Raw genomic sequence first — 22,452 nt, 5'->3', positions numbered from 1 at the left:
ATTTTTTATGAATAAATTTTCCTTGTCAAGTCTTGTAATGCATCCAAGTCTTGTTTTGTACGTGAAGGCAAAGAATGACATAAAGCTGAATATGATTCTTGGAATATCAAGAAAATTTTGTAATGGAATAAAGTGGTCAAGCACCATGAATTTGATATTTGCTATGTGATTGAGTTTTCAAAGCTTTTAATTTCTGATTTTAATAATTGTCATGGTTGTCACTGACAAGTGTTTGCATTTTCTTACTTTGTTGTGTAACTTTTAAATGCTTATGTCATGAATAAAATAAATATTAAAAATATGATTCCAGTTTTATTCCATTTCAAAATTACCTAAAGATATTTTTAATTATCTTTAAAAAAAAAATACAGCGGAAAAAATATTTTTTATCATAAAAATTATTTCAATTACTATAAGTCAATTGACTTTAAAAAATAAACACACACACACACACACACACACACACACACATATATATATATATATATAACCAATCTAAAATGTTAAAATTGTTAAAGGAAAAACACATTATGTGCCTTCGTCAAAGTGATTGACGGAGAGGGAATCAAGCAATTAGCAAGTACCATCAATCAGCATGGATTACGGACCAATCAGTAGTTAATGTCATCATTGTAATTGTTCTTTCCATTGTAATTCTCTCCCTATATAAAGGGGTTATGAAATGAAATGAGTAGACCAATTCCAATTGTCATTTTACTTTAACACGTTATCAGCACGCTCATAGCCAATAGCCAAGAAAAAAATAATTTTCTAATTTCTTTCTTCTTTCTGTTGAAAAATAAACTCAAACCCTAGAAGAGAAAAAAAACTCTCTTCCCTTTTCTCTTCTGTCGCCACTAAAAAAAAAAAAAAAAAAATTCCCTAGGCCTCTCCGGCCAAGCACGCACAGGCTCGCTGCCTAAACCCACCACCGAGCCTAGCAGCCCAGTCACAGCAGCATCTCCACCGGCGCTACCGCAGCGCCCTTCAGCCTGCCCACCGGCGCGAACCCACCTCTCTGCTGCCCCGAACCGGCCTCACCTGCGCACAACTCAGCGTGCCGCCTCCACTGCGGGATCTCCGAACTGCAGCAGCAGCAGCCTCCCACCTGCTCAGCCTAATCGAACGCATCCTCAGCGGATCCCAGCACCCCCGACCCAGCGCACTGCTGCGCACTACCGTCCAGACCGGCCTCCAGATCCTCCTTCCGGACAGCAGCCCCGCGCCCTGCTGCAGATCCCAGACCCGGCTGCATCACTTCAATCCCGCATCGATCCCAGATCGGCGTTAGCCCATCAGCTCGCTGCCCCACCTTGCAGTCGCTGCCTCCAGCCCACCGGCCTCCAGCGCACATCCCACAGCCGGCCTCCAGCGCACATCCCACAGCCGGCCAAACCCCTGCACTTCAAGAGAGAACCAGAAGGGAGAAGACGCGAAAAAAAAAAAAAAAAAAAAGAGGAAACAGGCCCCTCGGCCCAGAAAGAAAAAATAGAAATAAGGCCCAAAAAAAAGACCCGCCCAGTAAAGAAAAAAAAAATAAAACAAAGAAAAGAAAAAGAAAACCAATGCCCACTGCTGAAAAAAGAGGAAGTGGCCCAGTTTTCTCAAGCCCAAAAACATCGTTACGCACGCCTGCATCAACACGCGCGTGCGCTAGGATCGTTTTATTTTCTAGAAATCAAGTATGTTTTCTTTATTTTATTTTATGATTTTAACCAAGCATGTGAATTTTATTTATATTTACTATTTTTTAAGCATGCTTTATACCATATTGTTTCTGCCTTTATTATATTTTGTTATTAAGCATGTTTAGTTAGATAATTTTGATCATTTTAAAGCATGTTTTGTTATTTATGCTTTATATGATTATTTTTACGAATGATTATATAAATTATTCCTAAGCATGCCTTTATATTATGCTATCGTTTGTATTTTACTTTACGCATGATATATTATTGCTATTATTATATGCAGCATATATTTTGTTGTATGTTTGTGAAATTTGAGCATGTCATGTAATTAATTTTTTTATATATGCTATGTTTTATTTATTATTAAATGTGTTATAATTATTTTTGTAATGCAACATAGAAAATTCCACTTTGCATGATAATGAAAATTCATGAGCATTATACATACATACTTACCGTGATAAAGCATTTTCACGTAGCATCGAAAAAAAATGTGACCATTACGAATCTTGGTCTTGAAATCTAATTCATATTTTTGGAAAATAATTTACGTGGATGTCTTTATGACTGCGTAATTTGTATCTTCCCTCTTGTTTTATGTAGATGGCTGATCCAACTCGACCTGAGTTTGACATTTTGGACTCAGAAGGACTTGAGTACCACCGTTGGGTTTCCGATGCAGAAACTGCCTTTGTGGCAAAAGACTACACTACCATTACCGACCCCAAAGATGATGAACTATCTAATAAGGTGAAAGCAGATGCCTTAATGTTTCTGAGGCGACATATTGATCCTAGCCTACGATAGGAGTACCTTCAGTTGAAGACACCCAAAGAACTGTGGGATGCCCTTAAGGGACGTTTTGGGAACATTCACGATACTTTGCTCCCAGGACTGGCTGTTCAGTGGAATAGAATCCGCTTGCTTGACTATAAAAAGGTCAATGACTTCAATAAGGATATGTTGCGCTTAAAGGCACGTCTCAATTTCTGTGGAAGGGAAATCACAGAAGATGATATGATCTACAAGAGTCTTACCACCTTTCCTACTTCAGCGTTTATGCTATCGGACAAGTATAAGCTGGAGTATGACAACAAAAGAATCACAACCTTCAATAAGTTGATCAGCCTACTGCAAGTGGCTGAGAGGCAAAATGAGGTTCTCTTGAACAACAATACCAGGCTCACTGGGACAAAGAAAATTCCCGAGGCTAATTATGAAAAAAAAATATAAAAGGTGGAAAGAACTCCAATGCAAAGGGGTTTGGACGTGTTGATCCCTACTCACGTGGCAACAATGCACCACGTGGAAAGGGACGAGGAGATGATGGAAACAAGGTGCAAAAGGCACCTAAGAACCCTTCAGTCAAACAGGATAGAGTTGGCAATGAACCATGCTATTGGTATGGAGTCATTGGACATTGGTACAAGAACTACCAAGCAAGCAACATAGTTGCAGCCACTTACAAGAGATATAGGGAGTCTAAAGAACAAGAAACTCACTATATGGAAGAAGAAGGCCACGACCCAGATGTCAACCTCACAATTGCAGACTTTAATGGCAACAAGGAACGTGCTCAGTCAATGGATGCACTAGATTTTGACTGACCTGCTTTATCTATTTATTTTCCAAAGACAGATGTGAAGGCATAATGCCTCGTTTTTAATTAGACTATTATTTGGTCTTAAAGAATGGTTTGATGAATTAGATTTCTGAACAAAGACCTTGATTTGATTATCGTTGGCTTATTAATAAATTTCGAATTTTATTCTGAAGCACTGAATTTATTCAAATTTATTTACTACACATATTTGCATGGTTCGAAATTGCACTATAAAGATGTAAAGCAATACATCTAGAGAAAAAATTATTAGAATGAAAAGATTATCATTCTACCAAGAGCTAATCGAACCTTGTTAAAGTTTCAAAGATATTCGTGCCAACGGTTATCATGTAAAAACAAACTGTGAGAATGGAACTGAATACTTTTATATTACCTCTAATGAATGTGGAAGGAAACACATTTCAGAGAAACTTATGAGTCAATCTAGTGGACTGTACCTCACTACGATTCGGATTATTGAATCCTATGCTGTCACCAACAATGAAATGTGGGACACTGACTCATACAGGCTTTGGCATGACTATCTAGAGCACCCCGGTAATGACATGATGATCCGTAATTTAACGAACTCATATGGACATCCATTCTTTCGAGTGAAAAATAAAATGGGACAAAAATCCGTCACACTGCAAGGTGTCGGTTCTAGTATTGCTCAAATGCAGTCATTGCCTTCTGAAGCACCAGAAGCACTACCTCCCTCCCATTATGCCTCATTGACTATTTCAAAGGCACATCACTCATTTTGCAAAGCCTGCTCTTTAAAAAAAAAAAACATGATCGAGACCTTCCTATGCTAAAGATACAAAACAAAACATTCCATTCTTACAATGGATACAAGGGCATATCTGTGGACCTATCCATCCAGAATGCGGACCATTCAAGTACTTTATGGTTCTGGTGGATGCTTCGACACACTGGTCACATGTCGCTTTATTGTCCACAAGAAATGCTGCAAAACTCCTAGCACAGATTATACGTTTAAGGGCTCACCACCCTGATCACCCTATCAAGTCTATAAGGATTGATAACGCTGGAGAGTTTACATCAAAAGCATTTGATGCATATTGCATGTCTATTGGGATCGATGTAGAGCATCCTATACCCCATGTGCATACACAAAACGGTCTCGCAGAAGCCACCATAAAAAAGCTACAGATGGTGGCTAGGGCATTGGTTATGCGCACCAACCTTCTTATATCTGCCTGGGGTTATGCAATATTGCACGCAGCTTTACTTATTCGTTTCAGACCCATAGCTAGCCAACCATTTTCTGCGTACCAGTTGGTAACTGGATATGAGCCTGACATTTCACACTTACGCATATTTGGTTGAGCAGTATATGTGCCTATTGCGCCCCCACAACGCACCAAAATGGGTCCTCAGAGACGATTAAGTATTTATTTTGGATACGAATCCCCAACAATTATCCGCTATTTGGAACCCTTGACAGGCGATCTCTTTACCGCTAGATTTGCGGATTGTCACTTTGATGAGACAGTCTTCCCGTCATTAGGGGGACATAGGAAAAATGATTTTCTAAGGGAACGACAGGAATTGTCGTGGTTTATCCTCACTCTGTCTCATTTTCATCCCCGCACTTCACAAAGTGAAAGTGAAGTGAAAAGAATAATCGATCTTCAGAACGTAGCAGATTCGATGCCTGATGAGTTTACTGATATCACAAAAGTGACGACATCACATATACCAGCTGCAAATGTGCCTGCAAGGTTAGAAGTCCCCAACAAGGGGCACGGTGCCGCAGATAGAGGCACTGCAACCACACTTAGTGGAGGTGTGGTTGAGGCCGTGGCTCCCCAAGGAAGAGGGGGAGAACACTTGGTTCGATTGACACTCACCCAAGGAAGAAGAGGGCGAGTAAGGCACAAACCAATCATCAATGTATAGAATCCCTCTCATGAGATTGTCTCTGATTATAGTTATGTCCATGAATCAATACTGGAGGACGCTCCGATGTTTAAAATGATTCCAGAGAACAAAGAAATCTCAAATGATTATGAGAGTACGTATGAGTTGATAGAAAGATCTTCCATACACATTGATGATATATATTGTTGCTCAAGGAATCATAGAGCACGATGATATTGAACCACGCTCTGTTGCAAAATGTCAACAAAGAGCAGATTGGCCTAAATGGAAAGAAACAATCCAGGCAGAATTATATTCTTTGACAAAGAGACAGGTATTTGGTCCGGTAGTGCTAACCCCACCAAGTGTAAAGCCTGTAGGACATAAATGTGCCTTTGTCAGAAAGCGTAATGAGAAGAATGAAGTCCTGAGGTACAAGACTCGCCTTGTGGCGCAAGGTTTCTCACAACGCCCTGGAATTGACTACGAGGAGACATACTCTCCCGTAATAGACGTTATAACGTTCCGCTACTTAGTTAGCATGGTAATTTCCGAAGGACTGGAAATGCAGCTCATAGATGTGGTTATTACATATCTCTATGGAGATCTAGATTCAGAGATATATATGAAAGTGCCTGATGGCCCTACATTACCCAAGTCAAGTTACTCTAAACACGGAGTGCGTTTGCAATTAGGTTGAAACGCTCACTTTACGGATTAAAACAATCCGGGTGGATATGGTATACCCGTCTAAATGACTACTTGATTGGGAAGGGATATAAGAACGATGAAGTATGCCCCTGCGTATTCATAAAGAAAAAAAGTTTCGGATTTGCAATTGTAGTTGTATATGTCGATGATATGAACATAATAGGTACTCTTGTTGAAATAAGAGAAACCGCGAGCTACTTGAAATCCGAATTTGAGATGAATGATCTTGGGAAAACTCGATTCTGTCTAGACCTTGAACTAAAACACCAAGTTTGTGGAATACTAATCCACCAGTCTGCGTATGTCCAAAAGTCAGGCGATATAACATGGACAAAGCGCATCCTGCTAGCACTCCCATGATCGGTCGAAGTTTGGATGCAAGGAAAGATCCATTTCGTCCAAAGGAAGATGACGAAAAGGTGTTGGGAGCTGAAATTCCCTATCTAAGTGCAATAGGCGCATTATTGTACTTAGCCCAATTTACTCGACCAGACATTGCATTCTCAGTGAACTTGTTAGCTAGATTTAGCTCAGCGCCAACGCAGCGTCATTGGAATGGTATCAAGAACATTTTTCGATACCTAAAAGGAACCATTGACTTGGGACTGTTCTTTCCCTACAGAGAGACAACAGGGACCGCAGATGGAACTGCAATCCCTAAAGGAAATGTTGATGGCGAAAGCGCTACTCACTACACCGAAACGCCAAATAACGTTTTGGTTGGTTTTGCTGATGCTGGGTACCTCTCTGACCCACATAAAGGTCGTTCCCAAACTGGTTATGTATTTACCAGTGGAAACACAGCGATATCTTGGAGATCAACCAAGCAAACCCTTGTGGCTACCTCCTTGAACCACTCAGAGAACATTGCTCTACATGAGGCGGTTCGTGAGTGTGTATGGTTAAGAACTATCATCACACATATTCAAAGGACTAGTGGTTTGAGTTCTACTACTGAAGAGCCTACTTGCATTTATGAAGATAATGCAGCTTGCATCGAACAGATGAAGCTAGGACATATCAAGGGTGATAAGACAAAACACATATCGCCAAAATCTTTCTACAATCAGCAACAACAGGCCCTCCTCAAGATTCAAGTGAATCAAGTAAGGTCTGAGGAGAATGTGGCAGGTTTGTTCACCAAATCATTGCCCAAGGCCATATTTGAGAAACATGTGAAAAGCATAGGAATGCGAAGACTTTCCAAGCTCTCTTGATTAATGTAAGGATCAGGGGGAGGTGTAGACTTCAGGGGGAGTCTAACACCCACATGTCATCCTCAAATATAAAAGGTGCGTTGTGCTCTTTTCCTTCGACCAAGGTGTATTTTTTGTCTCACAGAGTTTTTATTGTTACTTGGCAAGGTTTTTAGTGAGGCAACAACTCATGCACCATTTCATTATTGACTTGGCACAAGGGGGAGTGTTAAAGGAAAAACACATTATGTGCCTTCGTCAAAGTGATTGACGGAGAGGGAATCAAGCAATTAGCAAGTACCATCAATCAGCATGGATTACGGACCAATCAGTAGTTAATGTCATCATTGTAATTGTTCTTTCCATTGTAATTCTCTCCCTATATAAAGGGGTTATGAAATGAAATGAGTAGACCAATTCCAATTGTCATTTTACTTTAACAAAAATATATTTTAGGGCTATAATTTAGCCTTGACGGGTTGGAGACAGTTGATGTCAGATCAATGAATAGTACAGAATTTAAGGCTAAAATTTAGCCCCAGGGCTATTTTTAGCCCTTTGGGTTGGAGATGGCCTAAGTGCTGTGAAACTATTAATTATAGATTTTTGATCTCGAGCAGAATCCAGTAGTGTTAAAGCTCTTAAGCTGGTGGATTTTATCTAACTTAATAGTTTTATTAAATTAACTTAGTATGAAAATGCTTCGGTGAAGATTAAGCTTATGCACTCACTATATATATCATATGTAATAGTAGTGGTGTTGAGGGTTATTTTGTAAGAAAACTCCTACAATCGAGATTATAGTAGGCCCAAATTTGACTCATTGATGCAATCAATTTGTCAATTCGTCAAGTGATTAAATGCTACTCGTGGGAAAATACTAGATGGGCTTGACACCATGTGAATAGTGTGGGAATTGGTTGGTTTGAAACAGATTTGAGAGATGCATGATTGGGAGGCTTTTGAAGATGGTTAGAGGTTGGTTTCTGCTTAGTGGGCTCGATTGCTTGTGTGTTGTTGAATGAATGTTTTCGTTGAATGAATGCATAACCTCTGTCCTAAATTCAGGAAATGAGACATTACTTGTGAAACGAAAATTTGGGAGAAGGTGGTCGCTGCAGTGCACGTTGACATTCGTTGGACGTAGTAGAAACAACTGCAGTGCCTCAATGCAACTGGGGGGAACATGGACGAAGTAAATTGGAGATTGAAAACTTGTTGCTCAAGGAAGAATGGACATTTCTTATCTGGTAACAAGGCTCCTCTTTACCTAGCTAACAAAGGAAATCATTTTACTTCATTAGAAACTAGCGGCATGCTCTAGTGAGAGAAAGACCTCTTTCTTTCTAGAAAACTCATCGAAACAGATTTTCTCCTTCTTCCCCCTCTCTTGCCAGATGTCGATCAATTTTTGATTTGGATCTTTGGCCTCAGAGTCGAGGGAGCCACTAATCCTCAATTTTCCCTCTGCTTGAGACTTTATGTATCCATTCCCCTTTTCTCTTTTAGGTTTACTTCTTGCCAACCGTTTTGGACGATTTTGCTAAGAGTTAGTCTCCGTTTTGGCCCCATTTGGTTGTGCTTGTTTTCGATTTCTATTTTCCAGACCCATTTGTCTTCATCCTCTTCACCTAATTGTTCCTTCGTTCTGCCATGGATGTTTTCTTTGCTCTTCGGAGCTCTGTTCAAAGTGGGGTCTGCCCACCAGTGCAATTGGTGATGCAATAAGAGATTGTGTACCTCGGTGCCTGTCTCTTTGGTCCCTTACCGGATCTCACCTAGTCATTTCATCCGGTATTACCAGTCTTTTTTTTTTCTTGTTACTTTGTTTCTCTTATTGGTAGAATATGGTCGCTGTGGTGGAGATGCTCTCTGTACTTATCCCTGAAATTTTGGTGGTTGGGTACATCAAAATCAGCATGGGTCTTTCTTCCGATCTTTCGATTTGGTTGGATTTTGATGCAGGCTACTTTGCGGTGGTGCGGTTGCTTTGTTCTTCCAGTCGAAGGTTGCAGGTCGCTGGTTGAAGTTGGTCTTTGTTTCTTTCATGTTTGTCTGGGCCTTTTGGGCCTCGTTGTGTGATGTTGTTTTAGTTTGGGAGGCCTTATTGGGTCTGTTTGTACTTGTTCTTGCTATATAAAGTTTTCAGTTGTTTGACAAAAAAAGAAGAAGAAAGGAAATCATTTAATCCTAAGGATTTTGGTTTGCTCTTTGTATTTTAGGCTCCAATGGAAGGATAGGCCTCATCAAAAAGCCCGCGGATCAAGTGGGCTGATGGAGGCCCGCCAAAAAGCCCGCAAAAGCTCGGTTCGGCCCATAGGCCCGGCCCGCCTAAAGCCCGCTAGGCTCGGCCCGTAAAAGCCCATTAGGACCGGCCCGTAAAAGCCCGTAAACTATTATATTATATCTATATATTCAGGTTGAGATGACTTTTCTGTAAGTTGTTTTATTATGAAATTCAGCTATGGGTAACTGGGATTTGAATTTTGTGGTTTCAGTATTGGATTCGAACATTGGAGATATGGATGTGGGTTCCATCTCACCGAGTTCTCTCGCATGGCCGACCCTTCCTTTGAGCTTGGCCGCCCTGGCGAGTCAGTCATCGAGCTTGGCTGCGTTATTGACCGTGGTCTCAGGTAAAATCAACTACTTTACTATTGCTGTTGATTTTAGCTACGCTTGAAAATTTGAACATTGATGTATTTGCAGGGAGAGCCGGGCAGTTGATACAGAGTCGCTTTGTATTATTTCTAGCAAGTTGGTGTGGGCTATACGTGATGACCTCCACATTCTAGATAATGGAGGGTAATTAACTCTCTTTGGCTCATTTTTTTTTTTAATTAGAATATTGCACTATTTCGTTTGTCCTGCCATACATTGAATTGCAACTTTCTGGAAATAAATTGTGGCAGGAATCTTATTGATGCTGCTAATATTGCTGCACTGGCTGGTATCTTGACGTTCCGGAGGCCTGAGTGCTCATTAGGGGGAGAAAATGGTCAGGGAGTCATCATACATCCACATGAGGTTAGCTCCTGTTTCTTTCTTTTGATAATTAAGCACACCTTTGTTCATATATACAAGATTTAACAGGGATAATAGAGTTGACTAATTTATCTCAAATGCATTGCATTGACTGGAGAGAAAGAGAGAGCCTGTGTGGTGAGCAATTCCAGGTCCTTTCTGAACTTTAAGTCTTTGGTTCTTGTTGTTGGGAAATAAATCCCCCTGTCACGCAAGTACTACTAGTAGAGATGGAAATAAGAAATAAGCAAGCCAATAAAACAACAAGATTTAACGAGGTTCGGCCAATTTCCTTGCCTACGTCCTCAGAGAGTTTTCATCTTCACTATTGAGAGAATTACACAAGTACAAGATTACACCGCTCAAGTTTATACACAACTTGAGCACTCGTGTTTATACCCAACCCGAGCCTTGTATCCAACCGGATACCCCTTGTACACCATTTCTCAATCCTAGAAGATTACTCTACCCCAAGAGCTATACACGCCCTTGAACACACTCCCCCTATCTTCTACATCTTGAAGACCCTTGGAGTGGCTACTGATCTCTCTCTCTGGAGTTTGGGCTCTCTACCCTCTCTCTCTGGAGTTTGGGCTCTCTACCCTCTCTCCCTTTGTTTGTTGCCGATGTGGGGATTATATACAAAGAAAGCAAAGCTCTGCAGCTCTCTCTCTCTTCAGTTCCTTTAATAAGAAAAGGGGAAAAAAGGAATCACACTCTCTCTCCAGCTCTCTCTTCAAAGCCGGTTGCATGCTTTCTCCTTTTCTTCTTTTCCCTTGCATGCTTTTTCCTTTTCTTCTTTTCCCTTGTCTCCTGCATGTCTCCTGCATGCCTTGTCTTCCACTTTCTTTATCTCCTCCAATTAAGGAGGGATCCCAACAATCTCCACCTCCCGACTTAAATGGAGAGCTCCGCAACACAACTTCAATCTTTGAAGTCATCTCAATTTGAGACACAGCTTGTTATACCCACAAGCACACTACCACTTCAGTCTGAAGTTCATCTCATTCTGAGACCTGCTTGTTATGCCCACAAGCAATCCATTGGCCTTATTCTTTCACCAATTACACATAATCTGAATCAATTGCAAGTGGTTCTAACTCCCCCTGATTCAATCAGCCAATGTCATGTGTAACTGCACCGAGGCAACAATCACTAGTTGGCTCTGAAGAGGGACCTCGACTTCACCCCTTCCCCAGCAGGATTTACCTTCTCACCATCGTCTGGAACCTGGAAACATTTGACTGGCGTCTCGGCTATCCCCGCAAACGAGACCCACCACAGGTACCTGCATCCTTGTGCACACCGTTTCCCTTCAACCTTCGAGGTCTAAGTTTTTTTTTTCTTATCAGACGGAACATACTTCCACACTTTTCTCCCTGCATTATTAGAACCATTCAGCCAGGTAAACACAACTCCCCTGCTGTTGACACCTACATCCCTTGGAGTGTAACTGGCTCAACTTCGAGAAAAAGTGTCATAACCTTTGGAGTGTGAGAAATTCTCCAAGATTACAAAAAAACATTTGCTACACCATCCTTGGAGCAACATGAGCCCTTATCATCCTTCTGTTTTGACCTCGGACAATCCGGCTTTATGTGTCCATGCTCCTTGAAATTGTAGCACTACTTGACCTTTCCCCTGCCTCTGGATTTAGACCTGCTGCGTCTGCTAAAATCCCATGGCAGATTACATCTTCCCTGGCTTTACATCCTTTCCCATCAACGATTTAGTAAGGCCTTGTTGAATAGGATGTCTTTCACTCTCCTTTGCCATAGAGTGAAAATTTCCCTTTCCATCAAACTGCTCCACCTCAAACTATGAGGCAATACCTGAATTCATGATGAGCAACCACGATCAACATGCAAACCTTCGGCGAACGAAAACCACGAACGACGAACAAGCACGATCACAGACACCACGAACCACCTTAGTGAGATATACATTCTCACCAACCATCATTCCCTTGAGTCATATCTTGGTCTCTTGCAACTCCACCTTAGGATTTTTTTCTCTGAGTCCGGCTCGCACCACCTAGCCTCCGAGTCACTCCACCTATCAACTTCATTTTGATTAGGACTTTCTTGAGTTTTTGACCCGCTCCACGTTGCTAGGAATTTTCCTCGAGTTGGCTCCACCTAATGCACTTTTGAGTTAACAGCTTAACCATTTAACTGACTCCACCTTGAATGATGAGGTGCTAGAACTTGCCATGACAAACAACCTCACCAGCCATCATCCCCTTGAGTCATATTATGATCCCTTGCAGCTCCACTTTTGAATAGGATTTTCCCGAGTCCACCTTGCTCCCCTTAGCTCACGAATCACTCCACCTATCGATACACCATCGATGAGGATTTCTTTGAGTCTCCGACCCGCTCTTCTTGCTAAGAACTTTTCTGAGCTGACTCCACCTATTGCACCTTCGGGCTGCCACCTTGACCATTTGCCTGACTACACCATGGATGCATGACTTATCCCAGCCAAACCATCGGCTCTGATACCACTGTTGGGAAATAAATCCCCCTGTCATGCAAGTACTACTAGTAGAGATGGAAATAAGAAATAAGCAAGCCAATAAAACAACAAGATTTAACGAGGTTCGGCCAATTTCCTTGCCTACGTCCTCAGAGAGTTTTCATCTTCACTATTGAGAGAATTACACAAGTACAAGATTACACCGCTCAAGTTTATACACAACTTGAGCACTCGTGTTTATACCCAACCCGAGCCTTGTATCCAACCGGATACCCCTTGTACACCATTTCTCAATCCTAGAAGATTACTCTACCCCAAGAGCTATACACGCCCTTGAACACACTCCCCCTATCTTCTACATCTTGAAGACCCTTGGAGTGGCTACTGATCTCTCTCTCTGGAGTTTGGGCTCTCTACCCTCTCTCTCTGGAGTTTGGGCTCTCTACCCTCTCTCCCTTTGTTTGTTGCCGATGTGGGGATTATATACAAAGAAAGCAAAGCTCTGCAGCTCTCTCTCTCTTCAGTTCCTTTAATAAGAAAAGGGGAAAAAAGGAATCACACTCTCTCTCCAGCTCTCTCTTCAAAGCCGGTTGCATGCTTTCTCCTTTTCTTCTTTTCCCTTGCATGCTTTTTCCTTTTCTTCTTTTCCCTTGTCTCCTGCATGTCTCCTGCATGCCTTGTCTTCCACTTTCTTTATCTCCTCCAATTAAGGAGGGATCCCAACACTTGTTAGCTGCGAAGGCTTAACCACTGATGGCCTCACTGCTATTGCTGCCAATTGTAGGTAAGTTCATTCTTCAAATGCTAAAATATAATTTCATAGTCCCACCGTTGTTCCTTCTTCAAAAAGATGAACGGTAGGTACTCGTGCCAGCAAAGGTTAATTATCATACTGCATTTACCTGTTGGATGTATTGTGTATGTTGATATGTATAGCTTGTATGTGTCTGATGCTTATGTTGTGATTGGAAATAAGTTATTTTGTATGTTTGCTTTTCACAATCATGATGCTAGTAATTTGGATAAACATGAGATAAATGGTCCGGATGATTGTCCTTTTGACATGAAATTGCCTGTTGCTGCAGAGATATCTCACCCTGCTAGAAAGCCTTATTGTTTGGCAGAGTTGACTGGGCAGCCTTCTTGTTCAACAGAGTTGACTGTGACTCGGGATGTGATAAACCATTCAGGATACTCTAATGGAAAGCTGCCTCACAAAGCTTGTCAAAGGAATGAGAAAGTTGCTATATCCCTAGGCCATGATAGTAAGGTAAATAACATGCGAACTAAAGATGACAATGTTGATAGGGAGAAAGGTTGCATACTGGTAATGCTTTCTTATTTGGTCTGATGCTTTCTTATATGTTTGTTTCAGTTTCATGTAGAGATCCATATGAAAAAAACTAAAGAATTGACTAACTTTACGATCCCATAGAACATAGACAAAGTAAGCTGGATATTGTTAAACTATTGGTAACTATTAAATTGGGAAGTTTTATGACAGTTAATAATGAGTTTGAAAGGTCAGCTATCTAGTGATATCAAGAAGTTTTATGTCAATGTCAAACCAGATTTCACATGTCTTTGTTAATGCCTTGTCTTTCCACACATTTTAATCCATCCTCTTAGAAATAGTTTCGGCAGTGTTAATGCCTTTCATTACTCTTCCAATTTGTACTACGTATTAGTTTCTTTGGGATTATATTATGTTAGGACGGTTGGGGGCAGCTACATATCAACATGGGTCTCAACATTATGGTCACAGCAATGTTACTAGATGATAGAAATCTTGAATATTCTTTTTTGTAGAGTTAATTACTGTTTACTTCCTATATGTATAGGGTTTCGTCGTTTCTGTCCCTGACTTTCGAATTTCACCTAAAAAGTCTCTGAACTCTCAATTTCCTCCCAATTGGTCACTGCCGTCAACTTTCCGTCAAAGCCCCCGTTATTTTGCTAACGTGGCATGAATTTCACCCTAAAATGTCTACTTCACTTTTATTTACTCTTTTTTTAATTAATTTTTTTCTTCTCTCCTTTTTTTTTTTTTTTTGTCTTTTTCTTTCTAGCTCTTCTTCTTCCAGCTCTCTCTCCTCCTCTTTTTATCTCCGCCATCACCCCAATCTGCATGGCTAAGCCAGCCACCCAAGTCATCTGCCTCTAACGAGCACACCTCGTGCTTATCGCCACCAATAGAGAATCCAGTATGTGTCCGATCGGGGTCGATCAATCTGACCCGATCTTAATCCACCCAGATCTAAGAATCCTCTCCTCCACCACCATGGCCCCAGAGCCCCCGTCATTGCTCCGATCAAAAACAAATGGCGGCTTCCTCGTTCTGCCAGCCCAACAAGGTCATGATCTATGAAGATCGCCAGTCTTGCTGCGTCAATGAGCGCTTGTTTCAGTCCGAGGTCAAGTCAGTCAGGCTCCGCCGCAATCGAATCGTAGTTGTTCTTCTCCACAAGATCGTCGTCTTCAATTTCAACGATTAGAAGCCGTTTGATATGATTGTGATCGTGGAAAACCCTAAGGGACTGTGTGAGGTCTCGCATAAGTCCGGGCCGACGGTGCTGGAGTGTCCGGGGCTCCACCAAGGTCAAATTCGGGTCTAGCATTACGGGTCGAAGTAGACAAGGTTTATAGCGGCACATTGCTGCGATCTGGCATGCTTCAGATTTTTTGGTCTGGGAAACTCCCTTTGTTGTTGGTCTAGATCATCATGTGAGTTTGTTCATTTAGTGAGGATTCTTGGATTGGAGATCATCTTGGGTTTTGTTGCAAATTTTGACTTGGTTTTGGGAGATCATTTAGTGGTGTATGTGTTAAAGATTTGGGAGGTCTGTGAGCTGTTGTGTTGGTGTTAAAGATTTGGGAGGTCTGTGAGTAGCTCCGACCAAACATGTAGTACAGAATCACAGCAGCTCCGGCGGCGGTCGCCATTGTCCCCGCTGCCATCAGATTGAAGCGCCGAGTTCAGAGCTCACAAAAAACCAGCATTCACTTCACGAAAATGAAACTCTAACGAATTGAGAGCTGAATGGAGGAAATCGAATCAGGGCTGCGAAGAATCGGAGAAAGAAGGATTTGGGGTCAGTGGTTTCTGAGGAAGCAAGGTACAGTGTACACGGAAATAAGGTTTTTGGTAGGTGAGGGAATTTGGTTTCAAGTGCTGGAATTTGGTGAATATGGAAGAGGGTTTAAGGTGCTGGAATTTGGTTTCAGGTGCGAAGGGATGCGAATATGTGCAAGTGCTAGGATTTATGATTGCCAAGGCCATCTATTTTGAGATGGAAATAAACAGTAAGGAGGAGAGAAGGAAGGGAGAGAGCTGGAAAAGAAGAGGTAAAGAGAAAAAAGAAAAAAAAAAAAGAGTTTTTTTTTTTTTAAGTGAGGGTAAAATATACTTTTTAGGGGAGAATCGACCGCCACATCAGCAAGATAATGGAGTCTTTCACGGATGCTTGACGGCAGGGATCAATTGGGAGTTCAGGGACTTTTTAGGTGAAATTCGAAGGTCAGAGACTGAAATGACGAAACCCTATAAGTATAGGGAGTAAACAGTATTTAATCCTTTTTTGTATGAGTACTAGTTTAGAAAAATGGCAAGCAAAGATTTGTTGCACATTTAATATTTACCTTCCCAGGTGATGAACTTGATTGGCGATGTAAAAGGAAAAGTTGCTGTGATGGTAGATGATATGATCGACATTGCTGGTGAGTCTCGAAAATATATGAATTTTCATGTTATATATTTGTCCTTACTCATGAGGTCAAACGGTTAAAGATGGATCATAACAGTAAAGAGAAACAAATGTGTGTGGACTTGGAAATATATTATGTAAGTATAACAAAGTCACTGAACAAAGTCTATTCAAACCTGAGGTGTTGTCATTTTAGGAGAGGTTATTCACTGCTTAATAAAGTGATCTTGATTTAAGGTTATTTTCTTATAGTCTGGAGAAATAGAACTTCCCATCTCCTTTTTCACTTACATGTTACTGCAGAGTCTCCAGTATACATTCTTTTGGTTTAGTACCTTTTGGAGTGGATCAATTGAATGTAAACAGTTTTAAAATTTCATTTCATGAGATCAAGTACAAGAAGTTGTAATGTTGTATATGTTGTATGTACTTAACCATTGTTGTGTTGATGGTTAATCTGTGGTTCTTTGCTACTGCAGGATGGTGTGCATTACATGGTTTATACACCCTCTGACCCACTTTTTAGCTTGTTTACCTTTTCCTGGTGTTCTCTCTAATTGCTAACATTCTTCTCATTTTTGTGTGAATTGTGTTATTAAATTGATTGGGTTCTTGGTTCCAACTGACTATATCAGGCAATGAACACACTGTGATTATATTAAGGATGTGACTATAGCAGGCAATGGACAACTGACTATATTAAGGAGCTGTAAAGTACCCGGCCATTGTATGATATAGAAAACAGCCAAAGTTGACAGAAAGAGAGAGAAGACAAATGTACAAATGACCCTCCTATATTAGTTCTGATGCTATTGAAGAAACTCTAGAAGATATTGAGAGTGTGGAGCTCCTCAAACTTCAAGCTCCTTAGACTCCAATGAGGCCGTGAGAGTAGCAAAGGTTGCAAAGCTAGACACTCTAAGTAAATTTCTCTATGTATTTTGCCAGGAGAGTACTATTAGATGTACTCCTTTTGTGGACAAAAGATTATCTTTGCACAATCCATTTTGGTGCATGATGTGGATTATAAAAATTTCTTTTATATATTATATATATATTGATCAGTTACTGTTAATTTGGTCATTTTTGATTCCACATCCAGCAAATATAATGCATTGAATCATTCTATTAGGACAACAATAACCGCAAAAAAAAACTATCGTATGTACACAATTGTGATGCCCCGGAAATTCGTATTTATTTTCCGAGGATTTTCCGGAATCCAATTTGTGGTTATTGGACGGTTTCGTAGCTCGTGGATGGAGCGGAAGTGTTTCGGATGAATTTTTATTCGAAAAGTATGACTTTAGGGGGGTTGCTAAGGTTGACTTTTGATACGTTGAGATTCTCCGAAAACTTCCTTCACGAAAGTCGTAGAGCGCGTCGATACGAGTTCGTGGACATATGGAACGCGAGAATCGGAGTTTGTATGAGAAAGTTATGAGCGTTTGAAGTTTTGGGAAAGTTCTATAAATAGGAGTTTCCATTTTCGGAAACTTACTATTTCCATTTTCACATTTACCATTTCCGGAAATCAGAAATCCTCCGTTCTCTCATCACCCGCGCTCGACCCGACCCGAACCCGGTGATCCGACCAAGATTTTCCGGCGAGCTCCGGCGACGGCAGACCACCAGACGAGCCCAGATCGGTTCGCCTCCTCCGTGCGCTCCTCCCTGTGGTGTCCTCTAGTGCCAATTCTCGGTGGTGGCGGCGGTGCAGATTGGTGTTTTCGGACCCGACCGGAAAACATAGCTCCGGCGACGGCACGGCTTCAAGCTTTCTTCCTTGGCTTCGTGGGGGTCGTCTGAGTTGATCTATGATGTTTGTTTGGATCGATTTACGTGGAAATCGGTTCAACTCAGATTGGATTACTGTTCACGGCTTGTGAGGTAGTTTTCGACCCTTTATGCTTGTTTTCTGACTTCGAGCTAGTTATGAAAGTTCACAAGCATGCTTAGATGAAGAACTTTGATGTTGGGAGTTTTGTGAAATATTGAGTTTTGGCCGGCGGCGGTGCGCCACTGCCTGTGGCGGCGTTCCGGCGGTGCGCCACTGCCTGTGGCGGCGTTCCGGCGGTGTTCTGGCCGTATATGGGACTGTTTATGGTATTATATGTCTTCTACTCGTCGATACAAGCGTTTTGATATATAATACGCATATTTTGGAGTTCGTATGAAATTGTTATGATTTTTACGGTTTCATACCGGTTGATTTATTCGATCCGTGAGGATTCGAGCGTCCGATCGACTTATGGTTTGGTCATATCGATCGTGGACGTATTCCGGAGACTTTGGGAGGTCTCGGATGTGGTTTTGCCTCGATTGGCACCACTTTGGGGATTTTAGTTCAAAACAGGGGTTTCGGACTTAAATCGTTTGTGAATTGTTACTAAGTGGAAACCGTATGTGATTAGGTACTTGACGAAGTATTTTGGACGGTTGTTTTGTGAATTGGCTGCTTTGTTCGTGGTTGAAGACGCAGCGGAAGTTTCGAGGTGAGTAATCTCACAAGGTTCATTAATGAACGGAATACCTTTATTTTGAGAGTTATTTAGTAACTGCAAACTATAGTTGGTATTAGTAGGCATTCCTGAGCGGATGACTACGTATATATATATTTACGTGAAATATATATGTTTTGGTGGTTTGTGGATTGAGGAAAACAATAGGCATGAATGATGCGTTTTATTGTTTTGGGTTGTGGCTTTTGGAAAACAAATGACTTGGAATTGTTGATTCGATTTGTTTTGAAAAGCGTTGAGATTTGTGTATGAAAACAATATGCATGGAATGATGCTTTTTATTGTTTTGTGTTATGGCTTTTCGGAAAACAATGATTATTGAAATGCTGATTTCGATTGTTTTCAAAAGCATTGCGATTTGTGTAATGTTTTTGTGTCCTGTGCGACTGTTTTGATGATTTGCTCCAAGGGACTGTGCGGCCCGAGGATCGAAGGTCTATGACCTTGGGCAGAATATCAGGTAATCACATCTTTGGCCGGACGAGTGGTTACGTTTCAGTTAGAGCTCTAGTCTGTCTGCCATATAGGTAATTCATGGGGTAACGGGAATTGGTTATTGATAACTCATGACATTACGTGTTTTTAGGGAACAAGGTGTGAGTTGCTTCCTTATTAACGGTTTTTAAGGGGACAAGGTTCATGTTGTTTTCTTTATTAACGATTTGATAGAAATCAAGGTGTGAGTTGCTTTCTATGTTATTTTGATAGAAATCAAGGTGTGAGTTGCTTTCTATGTTATTTTGATAGAATTCAAGTGTGAGTTGTTTTCTATGGTATGATTGATAGAAATCAAGGTGTGAGTTGCTTTCTATGTTATATTCGATAGAAACCAAGGAGTTTGTTGCTTTCTATGTTCGTTTTTAAAAGAAACCAAGGTGTAAGTTGTTTTCTTTTATTTCGATTTGAATGGGAATTTAAGTGAGTAAATCTCGCGATATGTGTTATGAGACTAGTTACCATATTGTCTTGGAGTTATGGGATTAACTGTGACTATAAATGGTATTAGTGGCATTTCTGAAGGGATGACTATGTGTGTACATATATATATTATGGGATATATATATATATATATATATATATATATATATATATATATATATATGACAAGACCCGCCCCGGATTTCACCCCGAAATCCGAAGTGGCCCTGCGGGGCCCACTTTAGAAGAAATTCTACCAAAAATTTGGCGGAACTTCCCCTAAAAGTAGGCTACCCAAAACCTGTAGGAAAACATTTACACTTCTAAATCATCCACCCTTATTCTCCTGGAGCCATCTGCTCCCCAAATCACAACTCCAATTTCATCGGATGTCAGTCTCAACCCAAAGACAATATTAATCTCATAGATTATCAGAGCAATACTAATCCCCTAAGTAACAAAGAAAACAGAAATAGAATGAGTACGCGGAAGCAATGCTGTTGGCTATGCCTTGACTCCATGTACGCCCGACCTCAACTAATTTCGCCTGCAAACTGGGCATTTGAACCGAAGGGCCCAGGGGAAAAGTATATAAAAACGTTAGCGTGAGTGGACAAAAATAAATAATTTAATATGAATAAAACAAAATAAAACTTCATACTTTCCCACATTTTTCGATATATAAAATCCGGATGCATGCAACATTTATAGAACACTTAAGAAAATAATCCGAAAAACGTTGAACTCCAGAAAACCGACTAGCCCCGCTAGTCAAAACAACAAAGTAAAAGATTGAAATTTCAATACTCGAAAATATAAGTCCAGCCCCGCTGGTTAAGAAAACTCAGACTAGTCCCCGCTAGTCAAAAATAGTATAAGTAGGGGAAGATGATAGCCATACGAATAAGCCACTCAGGCTTGGTTGGGTGATAGCCTCCCAGGCTAAAGAACTCCCATAACTCTCGTAATATATCCTTACGCCACTAAGTGTAGCGATAGGATACTGGGCTACAGAATTACTGTCACAAAGACAGTAATCTGCGCCACAAAGGCGGAAGGGCTACGGTGATCCCATCACCGCGCCACAAAGGCGGAAAATCAATGCTAGCATGATAAAATCACCCCTCAGTATGGCACAGGGAAACATAACCGAAAATCCAGTAAATCCAAAATACATAAGGCTTCCCCCATCTCTCGTTAAAGAATTTCCAACGACGTGTCCCACACGCCAAAAGTATCTCCAAATCAATAGCAGAAAAGCGAGATCAAACAAAATCACAATTCTCAAACCGAAATCATTACTAAGGCATTCCCAATGCCAAAACCAAAGATCGAATAAATAAACAAGAAATAATTCCATCGAAATCCCATTTCGAAACTCCTTTAGAAGTCTCAAATCGAAATAAAATATAATTAGAGAATAATTCCGGAAATAACCTCGGAAATAAGATAATTCACCATTAAGATTATAAATCAAAAGCAATTTCGGAAACGAATCAATAATGAAAGTATTTATATGAGATAATACGAAATCAATTTATAATCTCATACTCGAAATGTAAATTGATGAATAAATAGAGCATACTTTAAGAAATAATGCATGCATCAATTACTTAAAAACAAAAGTCCACTCACAGTACTATTCCGGTGATCACGCATACGAGTTCCTTCGTCGAGCAATCGCTCGGTGCGTCATCCTGTACACAATTATATTCCGTGAATAACTATTCAACAAATTAATACGATTCCTAAAATCAATTCCTCATAATCACATCTCCACTTCTCCTCGGATTCAACCCACATTCTACCACTAATACCAATTCGTTATCTTAAAGGTTCCAAGTCAGAACCGAGAGATATCCGACGGTCGGATTCACATAATTCGATAATCGAAACCCTAAACTTCAAAAATTCATAATTAATTCCAAGCTTCTCCAAAAATCACCAAACTTCACATACAAGCTCTACAACATTTACACAATTCAATGGGCTAAAAACTGGAATTAAAACACTGCCCCACACACCTCCACGCGCCACCAACAGTGGCAGCGCGTGGGCCCCACGCGCCGGCGGCCACCACCTCCGATGGCCACCCAATTTTGGCAGTAGCTGCAAAACAACAAACCTAACCTCTTTCTCAACTACAACACATCCAAATAACAAGTAAAAACAGCCGAAATCATTTGATGAACACAAACCCAGAAATTTCCAAGAACCCTAAAATTTCATTTCGTCAATTCGACTTCTACACAATAAATCATGATACAAGGCCATAGGGGAAATGATCAGTGATGAAAACCAAACCTTCGACGGCGATTTGGTGGCCGGAGGTGGTCGGAATCGCCGGAAATCGCCGAAAAACCCCAACTGCTACAGTGATCTTCTTAAGTCAATTCCGAGCTTTTCCGGCCAAATCTTCGAAAACCAAGGTTACTAGCGTGTTGGGAGGGAGGAGGCGCTCCTCTGGTGACCGGTTGCACGCCGGCTGGTGGCCGGAAAGTGAAGAATCGAAGGGAGGACGAAAATGGCCGAACCGGAAAAGAGAGAGGTCGGGGGAGAGGAGAGAGAAAGAGCCGGGTAAGTTTCCCAAATTTGGAAACTTACCACAGTAACTTCCTATATTTATAGAAACTTACCGTGAACAGTAACTTTCACAATTTCGCTTATAACTTTCGCATATGAGCTCCGATTTTTACGTACCACATATGCACGTGCTCG

At 41.0% G+C, this 22,452-nt stretch overlaps 2 protein-coding genes across 7 annotated transcripts; both read left to right on the top strand.

Annotated features, from left to right (window-relative positions):
• Window positions 1–8,134: 8,134 nt before the first annotated feature.
• LOC133725039 (exosome complex component RRP45A-like) lies at window positions 8,135–10,292 on the top strand. The gene is made up of 3 exons (XM_062152055.1): window positions 8,135–9,724; window positions 9,798–9,893; window positions 10,001–10,292. The coding sequence occupies exons 1-3, from the start codon at window positions 9,645–9,647 to the stop codon at window positions 10,176–10,178; spliced, it is 354 nt and encodes a 117-aa protein (XP_062008039.1). The 5' UTR covers window positions 8,135–9,644; the 3' UTR covers window positions 10,179–10,292.
• On the top strand, window positions 10,021–17,356 carry LOC133725040 (ribose-phosphate pyrophosphokinase 1-like). Of its 6 annotated transcripts, none has more exons than XM_062152056.1 (7): window positions 10,021–10,115; window positions 10,231–10,298; window positions 13,322–13,374; window positions 13,676–13,860; window positions 16,238–16,307; window positions 16,774–16,791; window positions 16,930–17,354. In XM_062152056.1, exons 3-7 carry the CDS (start codon window positions 13,344–13,346, stop codon window positions 16,962–16,964), a joined length of 339 nt encoding a protein of 112 aa, XP_062008040.1. In that variant the 5' UTR covers window positions 10,021–10,115; window positions 10,231–10,298; window positions 13,322–13,343; the 3' UTR covers window positions 16,965–17,354. The 6 variants fall into 6 exon arrangements, 5 of the variants coding, with proteins under 5 accessions (XP_062008040.1, XP_062008041.1, XP_062008042.1 ...); XM_062152057.1 differs by having other exon boundaries at window positions 10,059–10,115; window positions 10,237–10,298; XM_062152058.1 differs by lacking the exon at window positions 10,231–10,298 and having other exon boundaries at window positions 10,059–10,115; window positions 13,324–13,374; window positions 16,930–17,356.
• Window positions 17,357–22,452: the final 5,096 nt, after the last annotated feature.

Source organism: Rosa rugosa, chromosome 1 (assembly GCF_958449725.1).
Source record: "Rosa rugosa chromosome 1, drRosRugo1.1, whole genome shotgun sequence".
NCBI classification, from domain to species: Eukaryota; Viridiplantae; Streptophyta; class Magnoliopsida; order Rosales; family Rosaceae; genus Rosa; species Rosa rugosa.
The sequence above is the reverse complement of the archived record's forward strand: the minus strand, read 5'-3'. Positions and strand labels throughout refer to the sequence as shown.